The 22386-nt window shown below is 36.7% G+C and overlaps 1 protein-coding gene across 14 annotated transcripts in view; it reads left to right on the top strand.

Moving 5' to 3' along the window:
- The window catches only part of HDAC9 (histone deacetylase 9), a 499915-nt gene that overhangs the window by 419246 nt on the left and 58283 nt on the right, over positions 1–22386 (top strand). For 13 of the 14 annotated variants that reach the window (XM_069773867.1, XM_069773840.1, XM_069773846.1 and 10 more), the window contains one exon: positions 18206–18324. In XM_069773867.1, the coding sequence (XP_069629968.1) occupies positions 18206–18324 (119 nt within the window). Of the gene's footprint in view, positions 1–18205; positions 18325–22386 lie in introns of those variants that run through there. The other variant, XR_011322675.1, reaches the window with a different exon arrangement.

Raw genomic sequence — 22386 nt, 5'->3', positions numbered from 1 at the left:
TAGGCATCTGCATGTGAGCAAGGTGTCTACTTTCCCATTGTGGAGCTCTGGGTGATACAGTCCGCTAAATTGAGAGAGCTGTGTGACTCACCCTTAAGCAGGGACATACACTGGTTGTTTGAATAATTTTCTAGATTTCACTGCCTGTACCGACTATGACCTTGATTCAGTTCTCAAAAACATACAAGTCCAGTGCCACATGACATGCACTGGAGAAGCTGAGGTTTACTGCTGGGGCTGACAGCTATAGCACAGGAGCTGTGGGAGATTGTGCCCTTTTGAGAAGTCAACAGGTGGCCAGGATGAGTCCCCCCGCATCCCAAAAGCTCCTGGATATCTTCATGTAGGTAACGGAACTGAATCCTCTTTTTCCATGAAACATAATGAGAGTTTAGACCCTCAGCTCACATATAGACTCCTACAGTATACAGTTAGGTGTCTGCATCTGGATTTGGATGCCATTCCTGGTTAAATTAATCTCTATTCTAGGTAATGGTTATTTACATACTTCTGGGAAAATTCAGTTAACCATGGTTTCATCCATATATGGTTAGGGATATTGTTCTAAGCCAGTGTCTCAGAGTATGCCTATACTTCTATACCTGCAAAACAAGTGTAGACATGTTCAATCCATCTTTAAGCTACCTGTGAAACGTCTGAAGAAGTCTCATGAACCACCCACGCTAATTGATTTTGTCTTTACTGCACAGTGTCAAAACATAAACACACACACTGTGAGTAGTTTATGTCTGTCTCCAAACTAATCTTTCAGGCTGGAAAGATTTAAAGCTTTAAAGGGGCTAATATGCTGCACTGAGATAAATTACCTTTTCTTAGCAATATGAAATAGCCGGTACAAAACCAAGTCCCTCTGGCAAAATTTTTTCAGTATCCATGCTGACTCATTTTAAAGCTACAGATCTTTGCGTCTTGCTGCAGTGTGCATTGTAGTCATATCCATAGGCAAGGTACCCACTTCAGTTTATTGATGAAGTAACTTGGAGGTTTGCCACTTCGGTTGTATGCTTTTTGTTATACCCTTGTACTGCACCTTCCGTAGCCCATATTGTTGACTGCACGTAGACCAAAATACATGAGAACAATAACCTGGGATGAGGTTGTACTTTAGTCAGGTTGTACTGTATACTCCTGAAGGGACTACCTCTCAACGGTGAACCTTTCCAGAAGTTTAGAGCTGATAATATTTATGAGAGTTCAGAGCAGTTGAAATATTGGCTAGAGATCTTTTAAATGGCTAAATTTCAACACGCTCCCTAAGGAACTGAGTTGGAGATCATTTCAGACTTGTCAGAGGAAGATCATGCCTTAATTGTACTTCATTGTACTATAAAAAATGAGAAATCTCCACTATATTTAAGAGCCTGTGGTATTGTGATCTGTGTGAAGTCTTAGGGGAACTCATCTGGGATCTTACAGTGTGTTTGAAATAAGCTTGTGTCACTAACAAAGGTAGAAATAGTCACATAAATGTGATGGTTTCTGTAACTGATCTTTTCTAAAAGTATCTCCACCTTGACAGGGAGCATCTTTTCAGTGTGATTTATTCCATAATACAGTACACTCCAGTGGCTGCCTTCCAAAAATGCTGTCTTGAATATCTGCTTATAAATAGAGCAGTTCCAAATCACTCAGGTTCATGAGTCCAGCATTTCATTGAAAGTTAAATACTGCTTTGGCTGTGGCACAGATGCCACCTTCAGAACAGAGCCTCTCTGAAAGCATGAAGGACTGGTTACCTCCTTCAATAACAACCTTTACTCTGACAAGGCTCCACGTTAGCACCTCAGCTTTAAAAATTTTCATAGTCTTTAAAAAACAGTATGAGATGTCAAAGAGTGTGGAATGACATGGAATAACACTGCTACTTTTATTTGATAAAATCCAAATCAGCCAACTTCTGTCACTTGCCTTTTTGCCATTCAGTGGAAAACAGTGCTTTCAACAGAGGGATGATCCTTTCTCCAGTCTCTGTTTCAAATCCTTCACAGTTTTCACAGTCATAGAAAAGAGATAGGGAGTCTGTAATTAAGGCAGCATCCAAGCTACCTCTCTAAACCTCATTTGTAACTTCTGGAAAGTTGTAGAAGTCTCTGGAGTTTCCAGAAGTTTCCTCCACAGCAGGGCTCTAATTTGTAGTGATTTTCCTCCTCTACTGACACAGGGAAGAGCAAGAACCTTACTATTTGTCCCTCCTTTAGGGACTGCTTGGAAACATTCCCTTGGACAGCATGAGGAGAAGGGCAGAGTCTGAGGAATGAAAGCTTTGATGCAGATATCTGCTGGCACAAGGGAAGAGGTGGTAATTCCCGGAAGATAAATAGGGCTTTCCTGCTTCAGGGGTGTTTACTTGGAGGAGGTGGCTTTTACTGTAAATGGGAGCTGTCCCAAGGAAAAGGGACACATAGTACAGCTGGACTTCACTGAAACTAGTAGCTCAGTTATGTGTCCAGCCAGTGTCTCCAAGCCTGAGACATAGAAATGTGTAGGTAATTCTGTGAATTATGCATGAATGCACCGTTTAAATGATGGACCTGGTGCTGGGGTGATGACCTCGTCTAAGTCCCTTCGGCACTGCATCTCTGGACTTCTGTCACAGGGGACTGCACTGGAGAGATAACAAGGTAAAGTGCACAAACCTGAGAAACTAGTGAAGGCCCTGGGAGTGAGACCATATGCACACTTCTGGAAGGTCAGTACTTTCCTGTACAGTTTGGAACATTTGTGAAGAGTTGTTTTTTATTAAGAAAGAAAAAAAATAGTTTTGAGCTGGAAGTTTCTGACTGAGTTCAATTTAAGGATTAAAGATTACCCCTGATCATCAATGGCTAGATTACAGCTTTAGAACAGAGAGCTGTGACATTCATGGTGTCACAAAGGTAGCTGTAGAGCATTAAGCCTGCCCTGTTAAGCCATTTTCAATGATAGAATAATGTATATATTTGGGTACTGATCCTAAAAGGTTTTAAATGCATGTCTATCTATCCTTTTTTTCCAAAATTTGAGATAGTTACAATTTTGCTTGTATCACAGACAGCAGCATTATGAAATTAATTTTATTAACATTAACATGAACACATTCCTGAATGTTCTTCAACAGATACGATAATGTGCAACAATGAAATATTTACAGCTTCCCATCAGAGATTAGTAAAGTACATATCATGATACAGTGCTAACCTTTGTGCAGGTAGGACACTAGGGAGTTACACCTTCCTATGAAAAGTACAAATGGGTCCTGTAGAAATTAATGTTTCTAGGAATAAGAACACGATATACCTTAGACAACATTCAGAAAAGTAACGTGCTTAGGTCAGTAAAGATATCCAGGAGTCTTTTAAAAAATAAATAAAAACAAGAAGCTAAAGTTTGCAGGTCAAAAAAAAAAAGTCGTCAGCATCTCTCAGAATGGAGCTCTCAGGTCTCTTGCATTCTCCACCTCTGTGAGATAATTGGGAAGTAAAGGGGAAAACAGAGGGCTGGACTAATAGCAATGAGCAAGCAGATGAGAGAAAACAGAGTAGAAAGAGAATGTAGATGAGGCAGAGTAGAGGAAAAGATGAGAGAAAACAGATGGAAACCAAAAAGCCAATGAAGTGAGAGAGACAAGACTATAATGATTTACACAAGACATGGTGGAACTAGTCTGGATAAAATAAAAAAAAGAAACCTTACCCTCAGTCCAACTTCAGAATAAAACAAATCTTTAACAGGATTTTCAAAAGGTTAAGGCAAAACTTTGTGAATCTTTTCATCCTGGAATTAGAAACAGAGATTCTATAACAGGATATTCTGATAGTATTGGTGACCCTGCATAGATAAGATGGAAATAAACATCAAAACATTTACATGTTTATATGAACCAAACTTCAAACCCCTTGAGGTCTATTCTTTGCTAATATATACTTCCTTTTAAGGAAGCTGTACAAAGCCTAAAATTGAATGCATGGATAACAAGATAAACAAAATCCATGGGTTTTTACATATGTCCTAGAACACCATTTTTTCTCACATTAGCCTGGCATAATAATCTTCATTCCTTTATTAATAAATCATTATTTACATTTATATGGGATCGTGAATTAAAAAAATTCTGATTGAATTTCTTAACTTGTGGAAGGAGAATGTAGGAACTGTTAAAGAGAGCACAAGTCTGAAGGAACTGCTTATCAGGATTTGGCTTCACATGCAATTAGAAATAGAGCCAATTTGGAAGACACATGTACCCTGTAGCTGTTGAAACAGCATATGCCTTTTTCAATTTTAAGTGCTTTTTATCTGTACGGTATCTGCATGAATTATAGAAATACTTAGTATTCTAGAACTGCAGTAGCTTCTTGAAGCCATTCTCGAGCTGTATTCATCAATAGTTAGTAATCCTGCTAAAAGTAGTCCTTCTTAGAGTACAAACTAGAGTACTTCTCCTTTGTTGGTTTAGTCACTGATTTTATTTTTTTTATTTTTTGTTTCAATGATCAGGCCAGAGTTCTCCTTTGGTGATTCAATGGAATTTAAAGAGAATGGAGTAGAGCCAGAGGGAAGATGAAAATATCAGCCTTGGCAGGATCAGCTTATTTTTAAGTACTCCTTGCTCTTTGATACTCCTCATCTCTGTCATTGCTTTTTTGGTGAAGAAAGCAGTGCAACGAGGTGGTGGGAAAGCTGGCTTGCTTTGTGTCATAGCAAGCAAGACTTTACCAGTTCTCGTTCCACAGTCAAGTCTCTTCAAATATGACTTTTTCCTTCCTGACTGTGGGTTACCACTTGGACTGACAGGTTGCCAAGATTCCCAGTGTCAGGGCACAAATTGCTGTTTGAGATTGGAATTAAATTTCAAGATTTACAATTAAAAGCTCAGATTTTTACTAGAATTCAAGGTATAAAATAAAATGAAATAAATAATTTGTTAACTATTTAAAAGCTATGACATGAAGTTTAAAATTACATTTGTGCTACTGCAATGTCTTTTTAAAGCTATACTGGGTAAATAATGTAAAAAATGCAAATAATTTATTTGGCACTAGATAAGAAAATTCATTGCAAACTACTTAATTAGCAATGTCTGTCAAGTGTGCAGAGCTGGATAAAAAAAGAAGACATGAATTGCCCAATAAGTGAGAAGAAAAATATCAAATTTTAGATATTATTTGATTAATGTTATGAATCCACAAAAGTCAGAAAGTATTGAAATTAGGACTGCAAAATCAAAATCAACTAAGATGATTATATATACAGCCCTTCTGTAGTTATCCTTAACATTATACTAACTTAGGGTTCTGTTTTTCCTTCCAAAGACTGAACTATCTTACAGAAAAACAATACAAAGTTTACAGATTTTAATAAGTAATTTTTTCCTTAGCTGTTCATGCTGAAGGGCTGACAAATTCTTTTTGCTTAGTTGCCAAGAATCTTCTAACCTTTCTTGAAGGGGCCACAGCTTAAAAATCTATTGGATCACCTCCCATGTATTAGCAATGATAAAAACTTCCTCCTATTCACTGTAATTCCGCAACTCCCTATGACAGGTTTGGCAATTTTATGTTGGAAGAGTAATTTTAATGAGGAGTAGATGAGAAGAGTATGCCAAATTTCTCAGCTGGTGTAAAATTCCTTGTTTTTAAATATAGGTCAGCAACTGGAATTGAAGAAGTCAAAGCAGAAGAAGTCACTTTGCAGAGTTTTTGGGACTGTTGGTAAACCAAAGATAGCAGCATGAAAAGCGGTGCTTTTGAACGAGTCCTTTGCACAGTTTACAAGCTCTGTTGGCAATTTTAAATAAGGAATTTAAAATGACAAAAGGATTTCATAAATAAATGGTAACTTATTTGCAGTAACCACACTAAAGCTAATTAAAGTCAAATCCTTAGGAGAGAAATGATTATGAACTCCTGAAGGGGTCCGTGAAATACTTGGAAAATTAATGTTTTATCAAATATATCTTGGCTTCAGTGAAAGTTCAAGTTTTTGGACAGAGTAAAGAATTTGAATTACATGATACCTAGATATTGTGTCATCCAGATATCAAATCTGGAAGAACAACTATTTTTTTTAAATTTTTTTTTAATGAAGTCAATGTTAGTGTACATTTGACTTAAATTTATTACAATGTTTTCTGAAACTTCACAATTATTTTACTGATGTATCCAATCTAAGTTATTATCTTATTTTGAATGCCACTCTGAGAGAGAAGTGCAACAAAAATAAAGCTAGAGGTGGAAATCATGCTTAGGGATGTTTTTGTTGCTAGTTTCAACATTGTAAATTGAGACAGACATTGAAAAAGGAACTATGTGATTCCGTTCATTCTTACATTTTCTTGAAATTATAATCAATCTCAGTTTCCAAGGCAACTGACTACATGAGGATGGACCAGCCAATAATGGGAAACAGCTTTCTCTTTTATTGCTGTAACATATGGTAGAAAAAGTCTTTTTTGTTTCATGCTGTTGCAGAGACTATCTAATTTATCACTCCAAATAGGATCCAAAAATAATTAAAAGAGGTGTGAGCAGTTCAGTTTTGTAACAGAAGTGCAGAGACGTAAGTTCAGGGGGGAAAGGCAATTTCAGAAACATCAAAATGTAAATTTTAGATGCTCTTCAGCTAAATCACAAACTTCACCTTGATTTTTCCTCTGACCTTCTTCAGGGGTCCTGGCAACATGAAGAGTTGGTGCAAGAGATTGTATTGGCAAATGGATTAGCATTGTATCAGTATGACTCTCTTGGGGTGAGTGGAGTTGCCTTTCTGCTGTAAAATGCCTGGCACAAATAAAAGGCTTCTTCCATGTGCACTACTGAAAAAGTTATGATTGATCTAGGACCACAAGACTTTCTGCATTTCTTTTGCAGATGTCAAATAAAAACTATTAGGAGAAATGTTGGCTCCATGAAGTTAATGGAAGCTTAAGTAAAATATTAAATCATATCGCAGTATACCTGCATTTTCATGTTTTGTTTCTCAGGCTGAGATTTCAAGTGCTTTGCTCTTCACTATTCCTTCCTTGTTAAAAAAAAGTTGTGAAACATTTATGCAGGGAACATGTGATTCCTGAATTCTGCGGTGCTGTCTTCAATCCTTATTTTTCAGAGCTCTTTTTTTTCCTTTTTTTCTTCTCCTTCCAGATGTGCTTAAGAAAAATTTTTTGTTTCCCTCATTGTGTCTGTGAATGGGAATATATAGCCTCTTTTTTTTTTAAGTTTCTCGGAAGCTGGTACAATATCTTCTGACCATTTTGGGTTTTGTTTCAGATATTGTGTTAATGCAGATTCCTTTGCTACTTTCGTATTTTATTAAACTTCCTATTTGCGACATTGATTCCTTAATATTTAAGGTTCTTTCCTTTATAAAAATGCTTCCCTTTTGAATTTCAGGTATAAAACCCTATTTTATTCATACTACTGAAATCAGAAACAAAATTCCCATTGTCGTCAACATGTCATATTTGGCTTCACATTTCCCTAAGACTTAGTTCCCTCCAGTCCTTTCCTTGACTTCACTCTTTAAGTTATAGGCATAACTCTCTTGCAGAAGACTGTTTCATATTTTAAAACATTAGTCTACCTGACGTTACTCCCTGAACAAGTTTGGTACTTTTGTTTGTGAGTTGAGTCCTTCTAGTCACATTCAATTCAGTTAATTTGTAAGCCCTGACATCCAATTTTCTCTGTCTTTGGAGTCTATCATATTTCCTCTATTTTGTTGAGCAGAATGAGTGTAAGGGAAGAGAGGGGATAGGATAATATAAAAGAGACAGGATTCCTCTAAACTACCCAGAGCCAACACCAGATCACATTTCTAACCAAACAGTAGCTGAAACTGCACCAGAAAAAGTCATAGTTTCTAACACTGTGTGGTACCTAGGGATTAGTGCTTTAGTGTGAGCATTCACCCTGCTCCCACAAATATCTTCGCTCTTTCCCTCTGAGAATTTTGTGAGGGGGTTGGGAAGGGCAGGGACTGAAAAGTGGTTTTTTGGGTTACTTTACATTATCTGTAAATATTTCCTCTAAACCCCCACTACAATTATATCAGCATAGGTTCCATTAAGTCGCATTCAATTTAGGTGAAGAGAGAAGACTTGATGTTTCTGTTCTGTGTAAAACCTTGTTATATGAGGGTTGCTGTATTTTTAGATATCAGAATGAAGCCATCTGGTCTGGTTAAATACAGTGGAGTAATGGGATGGTCTGAAGTGGCCTCAATTCCAATGACAAAGTTCTGCCAAGCATGAGACAAACAAAGAGGCCTGTATTTACTAATACAGAAGTGTTGGATACTGTTGCTGCCTATAGCATCAGTATCTTCCAGCTTGAGATCAGAGACATTTCCTGTTGGTTAATTTGGTTTGGGTGTGAGAAAATGTCCATATGTTCCTTTTCTATCAGTGTATGTTGTTCATCAGCAAAAAACAAGAGGAAGTGACACATGTCTGTATCTTCCCTCTGAAAGAATACCTCATAAGAGCTGAAAAATAAGATTAGCCATATAAGCAATTTTCTGAATAGCATTACTTCAAAGGAATAGTGACAACATAATATATACTAAAATAATAGTGGTTATCCAGAAACTTGTGAAATTTCTGTTTAATGATAAGCCAGAAAACCACACACACAGAAAATACCTTTAAAAGTAGTTATGAGGAAGAAAATACAAGACAAAGCAAGAAAGCATTTGCAAGAGAGAATCTGTAGAGACCTCTGAGAAAAAAATTAAGACAACTTCATGTACTTCGTATTCACAGCCATGTTGATGAATACAGTATGTGAAAAATTATGCTTTTGCAAATGGCCGTGACCTTGATGAATAATTTGATTTCTAGAAAATGTTTGTTTTCTTTTCATTTAAAAGGAAAGAAAAAAAAAATCCCCTTCTGGGCAAATTGCACTTTTCAGAAATTTAGCAAATTTTGTGGTAAAAGTATTTTTTGCAAGGGATTTCTGTATCTTTTATCCACTCAACCTATTGCTCCCATGAAATATGCAACCCCTTCAATTCATCTCCCCAGGCATTTTTTAATAAGGTTTACCCTCCCTTCTTCTCCACATCTCACTTTTGCAAGAATTGAAAACTACTTTAAACTTCTCTAGTATTTACTTCAGTGGTGACATAAGCAGATTGTTAACATTGCAAACTGAGCTGTTGTACAATCAATAGCAGTAAATTTTGGATAGCATATTTTCCTCATTGCTGCTGTTTGTCAAACTGTATGCTATATGCCCAAATTGGAAAGCTTTTCTAAAGGTTTTTCGTAAAGGAGAAGGGTAGATTTTGGACCTAGAGACAAACTTCATACTCCAGAGCCCTCTTTTTAATTTTTAATTTATTCAGACCACCACCATTTCCTTCTTTTCCCCAATTCCACCATTCCTGTGGAGTGTAAGTAAAACAGGTACTACGCTGCCCTTTCTCTTATACTGTTCTTAGATTGCTAAGTAATTTTAAAAGTGTCAAGTACTCTAAAAATACACTGAAAGATAGGATATGCTCAAAATAATATGCTTTTTCATAGACATATGAAATTTCTCAGAGGGGATACCATGCTATCATTCATTTTGTGAACTCTCTAAATGCAACACATTGAGGTAAGTTTTTACCTCTGCCTTTAACTATTTCTGATATTATAATACTTTCTTTTGTCTTCTTAGCAGCAATCTTATTACTATGTAATAAGATTTACTGGGAGCAGTGAACCATTTTAGTAGTATTATTAGTTTATTATGTTAACATTTTAGGCCAAGTCCACTGACTTTTATGATAAAATACTGTTGAAAGAAATTACTTAGTAGAAGGGCAAAATTGATAGTTATTTTGTTATAGAAAATACTGTAGTGTCCTCAGGCTTCATAGAAATGTCATGTTTTCTAAGCAGCCATGCAAACTTTAAAACAGAAAAATTAAAATACCCCCAAATGTGATTATTATATTTATGGCAGAAAAGCTTCTAAAGATTTACTCTCCCCCTCCCCCCCCCCCCCCCCAAAAAAAAACCAAAACCCAATTAATAACAAGAAATGGGCACTGAATTGTTTTTTTCTGGTAAAAACATGTTACACCCTGAAAGCTAAATTCTATCCTAAATAATACTTGAGGGTAAAATTTGGCAGTGTATATGCATCAGTACCATTTCCCATATATGTTAGAATGGCTTTGATAGGAAAATAATTGACTTAAAATGGTGGGATTCTATATTTATTGCATTTTACTTTCTCAGTGTTGGTGATACTATTTTAAGTCATGCTGTGGTTTATTTTAAGCTCCATCTTTACAAATTAAACCTCTATTTCCTCCTTCTCATATATCATCTTCAGTTATATAGCTCTTGGAAGCCACATCAGTCCTTTAGCTAACAGCTGGAACTTAGTAAATAAGTTATGTTGCACAAAATGGCATGGTACCAACCAGCTTTATTTGAGATCTGAGAAATAAAGAAAAGGTAAAAAGATAGTAAATTTTTCTTTCATCACACCAGTGCTCCCACAAATAAGACTCTAAAAGACAGAGGAACATTTAATAGAAAATGCAGATTTTTTTTACTCAGTCACTTTTCAGGGTAAAAGTGTTCTGTAAGGAGATATCCTGCTATTGGAAGTGCTATCTTGGCCTATATTTCCATAGAAGGCTTTATATTTGCATACTGGACAGCTGAAAGTCTTTGATCCTTCCAAGGTAACCTCTTCTTTCAACATATAATCATTTGAGAGGTACTTGGACCCATAGCCTTTGAGCAAGCTACCATAATTTGTAGCCAATCCCTTTACCTAGTGCCACTGAACTTTGAATTTTACTTAGTTCTGAATATGGATGTAAATGTGCATTGTATGTGTGTATATGCATTTGCCCATGTTTCTAGAAGTTGGATAATTTTATTTGACTGTGCTATTAATTTTTAAGCAAATTCTGAAAACCACAAAGTAAAATTTTTCTCATACTTTTCGTCTTTGTTAACTTTTTCTTATTTTGATTCTTTTTTTACTAGTTCAGAGACTCTGACTGAGGCATACTTTAGATCAAATGTAGAAGAGTCCTTATAATTACACTGAAACCACCTTTCTAAATAATAATAAAAAAGGAAGGATCAGCAGATATTGTAGTCAATATTTCTTATGCTTTTTGAGTGCTTAAGATGTTGCAATTCCAGCTGTAATAGAACTCAGGAAACTTGCATGCAGGATGCCAAAATAATTATTCATTTAAAAAGGAACCCACAAATAATAGCCTTAGGCTATGAAAATGTCTTCAAAAGCCAAAAAAAAAAAAAAAAAAAAGGCAAATCTATTGGTGCTTCTAAAACTTCATTCAGTGACACTTAGATACTTCTAGAAGTATAAGGTTTGAAATTACCAACTTGGGTGCATCCATGGAAGACCTTGACCCTTTAAACACTTTGGCATGTGCTTAAGTTTAATACCATGTGTAAATCCCAGTGAAATTACTGTGATTTACAGTAGCAAGGATTTTGTATTGATGTGGTGGTGCCTTTTGCCCATTTAAGAATAAAAGAAAAATATATTTTGTATTTCCAGAAAGCGAATAAGTTAATTGTAAAATAAAAGTAAGGACAAGAATATTGACTGTACTTATAAAAAATAGAGAAGAAATAAATTTATTAAAAAGTTATAAAAGGAAAACCTATAAGCATAAAAGAAAAAATATAAAAATAACGGCTATAAAGATAAAACTTACATAAAAGATATAACTTAGAAACTAATACAGATAAAATCTGCAGAATTTAGGCATACCTGAGAGGATAAGTCCAGGACAAAGCTGATGGTCAGATGACAGTCAGCAAGGAGTTTGGGGGGAGAGTTCTCAGGTTTGGCCTCAGTGAACTTGGGCTGCCAGCAGAACTGGCATAAAGAAATGTCATGAAGGTAAACCGAAATTTTAGTGAGAGACACTAGTACAAACTCAATTAATACAGAGACAAAAAAAAAAAAATTATCCAATAGTTGTACAGAAATGTTATGTAGCTTTCTGCAAGGATAGACATTACTTGATATTGTGTTACACTAAAACATATGTGCAAACAACACATAAAAATAATAGATACCATAAGTTCCACATACCTATCAGGGCAATCTTTTAAATATTTTCTGATCTATTCATATCAGGGTGCATTCAACAACATACTTAAACTTGTGTAATTTTAAGGTAGGACAACATAGTGATTGTTTGGAACAATATTTTATTTGCAGAATGTAAAACTGAGAAACTGTAGGACAACCTGCACTCTTTCAAACAACAGACTGGATCTTCATTTGGTTGCAAAACCCGCACTCTAATAGCACTAATGCATTGTATATATATTTCTTGCAAAATACAGGTCTGGTATAACTGAATAAATAACAGCTCTTTTAAAGTGTTTTCTTCTAGTTGAAGTAGTGGACTTACTTAGAGTCTTCTGCATTTTATTTCAAGGTTTTTCCAGGGACAACTAAGTAATTTATTCAAGTGTTTTACCAGCTTTTAGTTTTAGCTGATTCATCTGTGAAGTGGGTACAAGAAATGCTTGCTTTAGAGGACTATGCAATCAGAAACAGCTATACTGATTTATACCATCTGAAGATATGAGCCTTCCCATTTATTAATGTTCTGAAAATACTTTGAGATCACTGGATGAAAACACTGGAGGATTTTAGGGAAAGAGCAAATAATTTATGTTACTAAGCCACTCCAATCTGCAGTTTTAGAACAGTGTGGATTTTTTTTCTTGGTTACATAAATTACTGTGCTGGACTGGTATTCCTGCTCGTTTCCTTTTTGAATTACCAACACAGCAAAAGAATTGTAGCTATTTGCATCAACTTAACTTTCTTTGGAGATTTCCAGCTCTGTGTGATGGTACTTGCAGAGTCATTTCTGGGTTGGATACTTCTCTGCAATCTCTTCTGGGAGAACAAATGTTTGGGAGCAACCTAACCATGTGCTTTAGATGTACAAAAATAGAATGGAAGAATAAAAGGAACAGAGTCCCTTGGTAGAATCTCTTTAATGTCTTGCATCTGATGTTCAGATTGGTGGGGAGGGGAGGATCACATGCCTGATGTTTTCTCTAGGACTACACCCAACTGGAAGCCATCCCTTGGCTTCTCTGCAGACAGCAGCATACCCGAATGGAATATATTAATTCTTTGGGGAAATCTCCTTAGTGGGACAAAAATGAATCTTTTCAGCTTCCCAGACACATGCTCTGTTACCAGTACTATCAGACTTAAAGGAGGATCTGCACTACCTTGGGCTGGAGGACACAGTTTCATTGTAACTGCAACATTTAGCATGGATGAATAACTCCTGCGATCCAGCTGCTCAAGCTTACAGGCTTTGACACATTTATTAATAAAAATGTGAGAAAAGAAAGAAACAGTCAGCCAGGCAAGATGCCCCTGTAACTCTGCTGTCATCATTAGGTGAATACGGTATACCAAATATTTATGCTTCTATATGATTCAGGATTGCAGAAAATAAATATCTCCTTTATGTGTTTTATTTTCTTTGGAGAAGGGAGTAGAAGAGAGTGTGAGTCATAGTGGAAGAATAAAATTGACTTCTCTTCTGACAAAAACTATTCATTTTGTCAGAGAAGGATCATAGCATTAATTTCTGTTTGCTGGTAACCCCTGCAGCCCAACTGGCTTCAAGCAGGAAGCTGATGGCCTGCCAGTCCCCAGTCTGTACCTGCCTGGTGACCTATGGCCAGAAGCCAAAACATATTCCTTACTCCTGCTGCGGGTAAGATAATAACTGTTCCTACCTAGGCCTGAGTGCAGGCTGCCTATGCAGCCTTGCAAATGATTTCTGATGAGCAGAGTTCTGACCCTTTGCACCATAACAAATCCTGCCAGCTGCAGCCTAACTTCTGAGCGTAAGGTTGGTCTGAGGAATTTGGGAAGGTTAACATGAGCATCTATTAGTGTATGACCAAGGACAGTTGTGTGCTTTAAAAAAAAAAACATATTTTCTGTTATGATCTCATTCAGAGGATTCTTTTAGGTAATTGAGAAGGGAAGCACTATGATTATGGAGCTCCTGAGGAGGCAGTCGATGGATGATTTCTCTTTCTTACACCCAGCTGTGCCCTCCAGAGTGTAGATGAGATGGGATAGGAGAAGGATACAGGGTCTGATGATTCTCTACTCCCAAAAGACAGTGAAGAGTCAGGAGCTGTCCCTGCCTGTCCAACTGTCCTCACTCTCCTGAGGTAGGAGAAGCCTGTTTATGAAGGAGAAGTGAGCTTCACATTGCTTTGGGGTAAAAAAAAGGGATGGAATCTAGTGCTTTGTGTAGGCTTTCTTTACAGATACCAACCTCAAAACGTTTTTCTAAAGACAGTTATTCAGGGATAATGAAGGCGCTGAAGCCTGAGAGGTGCAAATGCCAAAAGGTTATATTTATGTCCTGGTGAAATTTAGCCCATATTTAAAAACGTATGTATATGATTCCTTATAGCACTTCATAAAACAAGAAAGTATCTTTTGCTTTTGTGAAGGAATTTACTTGTGTGTTTTGTGCCACAAAGGAGTTCCTGCCAAAGCAAGACAACGGTTAGAGAGGTCCTACCTACACAAAGTCCAAAATAAATGCTATGATGTTTTCTAGACATTAAGCCACTCTTCTCTGAGTGGAGATCTCATAGTTGTTATTCAGAAGAGGAGCAACCTTAAATGCCTGTTGGTTAATGTAGAGGAAGACTGGATTAGAGATTTAGGAAGTAGATGTCCACATGGTTGTCTCTGCAATTGAGAGACTTGCAGCTGTCACCTTTTTGAAAGACCAAATAGTAGTCTTGGCTGCTGTAACAAGGGCCATGGACACCCTGAGATGTTTTAGAAAAGAGTCAAACTTGCTATCTTGGTAAACAGATTACATTTTCCATAATGTCTTTTTTAAAGAAAAGTCCTTAGATTTTCTGCTCAGTATTAAATCAAGAACAGTGTAAGATGGATGAGCTCTGACATTCCAAGTCCCTCAATATTATGGGGGATGAAAGAGAAATGAACAATGACACAGGTCTTGTGGGCACATACGTTAGCTCTTGTGGTATGTAGTATGCAGAGTAGCAGCAGCAAAATTCTGTCATGATTTGTGAGACAGTATTATAGCAAAAGTAGGGTGCTATTCTTCTGGTGAAATTTAACAGACACGGTGTACGTTTTTAAAAGAAAAAATTTTTTGTTTCAGAAAAACCCTCTTAGGTCTTATTTTAGTCATGTGAATTGAGGTAATACTGAAAGCAGTAGCAGAACAGTGAATTGTAAATGCCACCTCCAGTTATTATCCTTACAGCCTTCTCCTTCCTTTAGCTGAGATTCCTATATATCATTTCTGTAGAGATTTATTAATATGCTACTATTTCCTGTTCAGTACTATTAAAGATGGTGTTAATAGCTATTCCTGGTGCTTTGTGTTGAAAGACCTTGCTTTCAGTATTTAATAATTTTACTAGTGTTACCCAGCGTGGCTGGCAGTTTTCATGTCAGACATACTTATTTCACAAAATTTTTGAAGAAACTGTGGCTAAACAATTTTTGCTGCTTCTAAGAATGAGATTAAGGGTCAAATGCATTGTTTTGCCCAAGTTATAAAAAAAAGTGCTGACATCTTTATGCTTTTGAGCAAGGTCTTGAAATGTGGTAGAAGTGTGGTAGATTTTCCCAATGTTCCAAATTACAAGACTCTCAAAAATCTCGTTCTCTCTTAGCCTGGTTAGGTTTGTTAATGCTCAGCAACTTGAGTTTCCAGAGCTTTTGTCTGTACTCAACACACTCCATCCTCTGACTTCTGAGCATTGTCTGTGTTGTACTCTGTGGTGCTGCCACTTTATTTGACATGAAGAAATAAAAAACAGAGCCTGACTTGAATTTGAGGAAATGTGAATGGAGAGGAGGAGGGCAAAAGCTCAAGTGGCTGCAGATAGGGAGGGTTCTCCATAGGATCCCTCCTTCTTTCAGTGTATAAGATATATGGTGCTATGGGGACAGATCAAGATTGCATATCAGCCGCAGTCCTCATCACTAATCAGGATCCGTGCCACATGTGTTGCAGACGTGGGGAAGTTTGGGAAGTATGTGTTGCTTCAGACAATGAACGTATAATTAGAGTATCAGAAGGTATGTACATAAGAAAGATGTGGTTGCATAAGAGATCTTTATTCCTGATATTGTTCCCTAACTTTGTGGAGATTAGCCTGCAAAAATGTTCAGTCACTATAGTGTCTAATGTAATTATTCTCATGTGTACTTTGTGTGTTACATAGTTACACACCATGGAAGTGTAGGAAAAAGACCTAGAAGAAAAGTAATCTGACCTCCCTCCTCAAGGCCATGTCAGCTTGAACCTGTGGCAAGCCTGATGGATATTTGTTTTACCTATTATAAAAAAATCAGAGAGATGGACACTTTTCAATTTTCTTAAACATTTTATTGAAACGATTATCTATCCTTACTATTTAAAAGCTTTTTCCAGTGTCTGAACTACAGCTTTCCTGCTGCAACTACTTCATGTCCTATCCACCGTGGAAATGCAGAACAGGTTATTTCTTTCCTCTTGCAACAACCACTTACATGTTCATGGACTTTTATCGTTTTTACTGTCATGTTATGTGAATCAAATAATTATAATTCTATCATTTTATCCACTTAGGTCACATTTTTTAGAATTTTTTTCTTTCCTTTTGTTCTCTCAAGTTGGTCTAGGTCCTTCTTGAAGCACAATGCTCAATACTGGAAGCCATACTTCAGCAGAGGCCTACTAATGATGTGTAAAAAAAGGAATATTTCACAACTTATATCACTTTGCCTGCAGACGTTCATGGTGCAATTTCAGCAAAATCACTGGAAAAATGAAGTTGCCTCTATCCTTTTTTTCTAATGTAAAATGATATTCATTGAAAAGCTGTATGCCCTGACAAGGACTTTTAACTTAGTATGAATTCTGCTTTTCTCTGACTAACAAGTGAAAGGAACACTTTCCTAATATGAAAATTATCTTTGAGGAAATCAGAACAAAATGAAATTTATAAATTCAGATCAAGAACTAAACTAAAGAAAAACCTGAAGAGTTGTCAAAATATTATCAATATGCCTTTTTTTTCCCCACAGAAAACCTTAATCTTTCAACAAAAACATGATCTCTTTGGCCTAAGCTGATTAAATAATAAATAAATAAATATTGAACTAAGGCAAATAGTATTACACATGAGCAAAATTGATCCTCAGACTTTGACCAGTGTAGACCAATTGGGATTTCCTTGAGTTAATATATTTGGAATAGAATATTCATTTGTGTATTTGCCTTTTAATGTTAGTGATGTCCGCCTGAATTAATGCAGTCATTACAGGCTCAGCATTTGTCGCACTGGTGTAAAACCCATCCTGACGCCTTCCCTTCAGAAAGTCAGCCCGAAAGAAGGCATCTGCGAGTGCAGAATGCAGGGTTTTATCTTCTCCTTCAATACATCTTTAAGGCTTTGAGTTTGGAGAAGAGCAAAAACAAAGCCACAAAATGCTCCCATGGAAGTTTGTCAAGGAAGGGGTTAAAAAAGTGGAATCTTTGTGACTGTGAAGGGCTGAATTATCTTCCTGACACCAGCAGGGGCTGCTGTCACTAGTTTGTGGTTGTCACATTCCTGTTATGCTTGACCTTGGAAAGGCTTAACAACATAGTCTGGATTTGATTAAGGGAATTTCATGTTTTTCCTTTGCTAGAGTCACCCCCCACCTCGACAAACATTTAAAAATGTTAAGAAGAAAAAAAAAAGTTTGGAAAGCAAACATTTTCCCAAAAGAAATTTATAGTTCAAATTTACACCAAGTTCGCACTAACTGGAGCAGTCCGGGTTTCCACTCAGGCTTTGAGTGCTCTCTGTAAACCATTAGTCACTTCCCTGGAAGAGGCAGATTTTTATAGGCAGCAGGATAAAACAGGCACAGATGTGTGTGTAATATTAGAGGCTTTCACATGTACCTGCATTTTATTTTTTTTTCCTCAATCATAGAAAAGAAAAAAGAGTGACTGTAGAAAGAAATTAATTGAAGCCTTGGACTTTGTTTGGGTTTGGACAGCTACAGTGGAGATTGGTTTAATTAAAAGAAAATATCTTGTGTTGTGGATTTTTGAGATTGTGGCAATTTATATCATGAAGATAGTTCTTTTAATTTTTAACAGGTTGGTTTTTTTCACTCTGTAGGACTGTGATTATGCCAGCCGCCAATGAGTTTGATCCAGAGATTGTGCTAGTGTCAGCAGGATTCGATGCCGTGGAAGGCCATGACCCTCCGCTGGGCGGTTACAAAGTCACAGCTAAATGTAGGTATCGTCATAAGGCGCGTGTTTCTGAATTGGTATTTTTTCTAGTTATTTTAACTCCAGCTTATTTCCATATTTCTGTTTTGTGAGATGAAACCCATGTCACTGAGGGCAGGGACTGTCCATCAGTTAATACCCAGAGATGTCCATGGAGCTGTGGGTCTCGCCCAGCTCGCAGACAGGATGGAAATGAACATGTTAGTGTTTCTGGCTCACTCCTTTCTGTTCCTCTTGGCACCTTTGTCGTGGCATTTTAAAGTATTACTTTTCTGGCATTCAAATAACATTTTAGAGGTTTCATGCTTTTCAATAGGCACCATTTTCCAAATGCTGGAGTAAGTTCTTTCTCTTTAAATATATGTTGGAGACTTTAGACTTTGGAGGCCTAAGTCAAATCTCATATTGCTCTTTTGTTATTGTAATCTTTTCAGCTCAATGGCATTAATCCTGAATTACGTCAGTGTTCATGAAGACCAGAGTTCTCTAAGACTACTCTGTTGGGTCTCAATGTTTGGATGTCCATTTCAGTCCTCCAAAATGTGTGCTCGTGGCAGAGATTTAATACTTTCTGAAAGACAGGTCTGTCTGAGGGGTCTCATACGTAGCACTTGAAAGTCACTAGCTCTTACAGGATCTTGTGACCAAACTGATTCTAAGCCTGAGATATTAAGCAAGGCTGGGTAATGTAGTAACGCTCTGTACAGCAACATGTACTCTAACCGCTATATATAAATTGCTTTCCCCGAGACAACACAAAATGGTTTCCTAATGCAATGCTGTGAATAATTTTCTTCAGTATATATACTTTTCTTCAGTATATCTCAAGAAATACCATAATAACACTTACATAGTTATTAAATATGGATCTCTGCCTCTAATGACAAATGCCTTGGGAAAAGTCTGGAAAAGTCACTAAGACTCTGCACAAATGGACTCCAACTCAGAGGATTTTGTCCTTCTGACCTCTGCCTTTTGTTACAGGTCGGTAGAATGAAGTTGGTATTTACCTCAGGAGGAGCAGGGAAGAGACATATACATTTTATTTTCATTTTAGCTGCATGCTGCACAAGCTCCCCTGAATACCAAAGACAAAAGGATAGATGGAGGGCTAGAGTTACTGTCCGTAGTGGCATGCTGTGGAAACCAAGAATGGAGAGAGCAGTGCAAGGGCCTACCCAAAGACACTCACACGGGTGCTAATAATGCACAAGTGGATTGGAAAGGGAACATCCCTGTGTCCGCAAGTAAGGCGTCCTGAGTTTTAGCACAGGTGTTCAGGTTAATGCAGTGGTTGCACTAGAGAGGAAAGAAACATAGCAGCCTGTATGCATGTTTGACTATCACTTATCTGTGTATTATGATCTGTAGTAAAACATTGTGCGTGAAAAAGCCATTTGTAAGAGGTTTACACACTATTTTTTTCCATAAGTATGGTTCCTGGTGAGAGGCACCATTCCATGAGCTTATGTGGTAGGGAGCTGAGCTTCCAACTGGTACAAAATAGATATTTTGTTGAGAAGAATTGTATAATTACCTGCATTTAGCAGCCGAGAATGCATGCTACATGTCCCTTAAGCATGTATGATGCCCCACTAAGACACTGTGGCATACATGATGTTCTGGCACAGCAGCTTCAACAACTTAACTTGAAATTGCAATAAGATTCCTATTTTCCTCTCAGCTTAGACTGAGTTTCACCCTGACAGCAAAGAAAAACTGTTTGATACTGGAATCAGTGTTAATTTTCATTCATGCATTAATTTATTATCTCTTCATAACTTTTTTTAGAAACTGAAACCTTAGTACATTTTTTAATGTAAGAGGCTGCACATCTACCAGTTGCACATGTGTCTGTAAGCAAAAAAAGGTGATTTACAGTAGGTGGTTCTTGTTTAAATTAAGGGAAAAGCCATGATAGACCCAGATAATGATCATGCACCTGAGGGATGAATAAAGCCTTTTGTACAGAGCCAAAGGAATTTATTATTTCCCCAAAACAAAATTCTTCACATTCCACCATACCATTTTAGAACATAGCATACTATATGTGGTATGTAGAAAAATGAACAGTCTATTAAAAAAAAATAAAGTCCAAAGACAAACATTCATATTAAAGAGTAAAAATAGATATTCATACAAATTTTTAATGTAATTGGTTTATAATAATTTAAAATTATGCCAAAAACAAGTAAACACAGACCAAAATTTAACCTGTATATATTCTTTCTTTATAAATCTTTAGCACTTTGTGTACACTTAATACACTGAATTTTCTGATTTCTGTGACCCAATATAAACTTTACACATATAAATTAAGAAGAGATTGACATCAAAGGAGAGAAGATGGGTCCTTAGCTACTAACCTTGCTGTTAAAGAGAGTTAGGGAGACACCAGATTCTTGATAAGGAATTGTTTATGTCTTTCCTTCAGAGTACAGTCAAAGAGAAAAAATTAAAATGTATTAACCAGTCAGCATTCCCAAGTCATAAAGTAAAAGCCATAGGATGAAGATAAGAGATTGGACTAATTACAACTTTGGAGTAACCATATAGCAGGCGATTACATACAGAAAAAAAATTGGTCTACTAAATCTACACGGTTTGAGAAATGTAAGTTATAACCTGCTTTAACCCAGTATTTTAACTTTTTGCTGTATCGACATACAATCTGATATACTGTGGAGCTGCCATTTCTGCCTAGTAAACAAACACATCAGCAACAAAATAGTTGTATATATTTTTGCAGCTGATTTTAAATTCACGGGTCTGATGCACGTCAAGATTTCTCACAGTGAGGTGACCCTCAGCTCCTCTAGAACAGTGTAGGATGGAAGAAGGCCAACTGAGATGAGTGATGATAGCAGAGCTAAGAGATATCTCACTTACCTAATTTATCTCCAGTCCCATTAAGTAACGAAATCACTAACAGCCTTTTTCTATTTAAAAAAAAGAGATAGTGTTTAAAAAGGATTGGAAAGGAAGTTTGAAACCTTCATTTCTTATTGCGTTTTTCAAATCACTTTCACTAAGTGAATCTTTTTCTCCAACTGCCTTTGCAATTCGTCCTTGTCTGTTGATTTTTTGAGGAGAAAAGTTTTTGCTAAACTAAAGAATACTTAACTAACTTTTACCTGGCCCCAAACCAGTTTTTGTTTAGTGCGGTATAGAATTGAGAATGAGGATTAACTAAAACATTTGTTTCAGCCCCAACTTTGAGGATTTCACAGGCACATTTTTCTTTGTGTTGGCTCTTTTTATCCTTTGTTCCAATTCTCTCTCTCTCTTTCTCTCTCTCTCGATGAAGTGCTACCATTTCAAAAGGTGCTTGTATATACCTAAGTACATATACACATCTTGAAGCATATACTCAACCCGTGTGCGTAGACTTTGCGATGGGTTTTATATTCTGTTAAGAAAAAAATAGACTTCAAAGACTTGAGATGACTGGTGGCATATGGCAGAACTTTCTGCTGCTGGGAAGTTCTCGGGCTTTTGGTACCAGCTATATTCCTACCATCTTAGTAAGAAAAGGCAAGCTTTATTATCGACAATGCCATTTAGAAGACTACCCAGCATAATTAGAAACAGTAGGTATACTTTTGAATGTACAACCACTTTGTCCCGAAGAAGGTCTTCCCCAAAAAAGGGTTTGTGTCTGAAAAGGAGTTTCTTTTTCCAAATATACTTTTTTTTTTAATAAAGATATTATCTGGACTCACAAACTTTTCCTTGCCTGCATCCTTATGCTATGATAACTGCACCAAGTTTAATATCAAAAAGCAAAGCAAAGAAACCAAGACACACGACACATTAAACCTTTCTGGTAGTCCTCTTGGCCCAAGGTCTTGTGTCAGTTCTATGTGCCAACTCCTGCTCAGGAGCTTCTCTAACATCTGATAGGGTCTGGCTCAGATTGTCAGGGATATTCAAGCAACTTATCTCAGATTTTACTTTCTATGTCCCCTCTCTTATGACACAAGCTTAACTTCATTAGCTGAAACAGTGGAATATCTTTTGTATTGTCAAGTCCATCTTTAGTATTGGCATAGCTCTGTCCATGTT

The sequence above is a fragment of the Haliaeetus albicilla genome, chromosome 2, assembly GCF_947461875.1.
Source record: "Haliaeetus albicilla chromosome 2, bHalAlb1.1, whole genome shotgun sequence".
NCBI classification, from domain to species: Eukaryota; Metazoa; Chordata; class Aves; order Accipitriformes; family Accipitridae; genus Haliaeetus; species Haliaeetus albicilla.
Note: the sequence above shows the minus strand (reverse complement) of the source record. Positions and strands in the feature narration are given on the sequence as shown.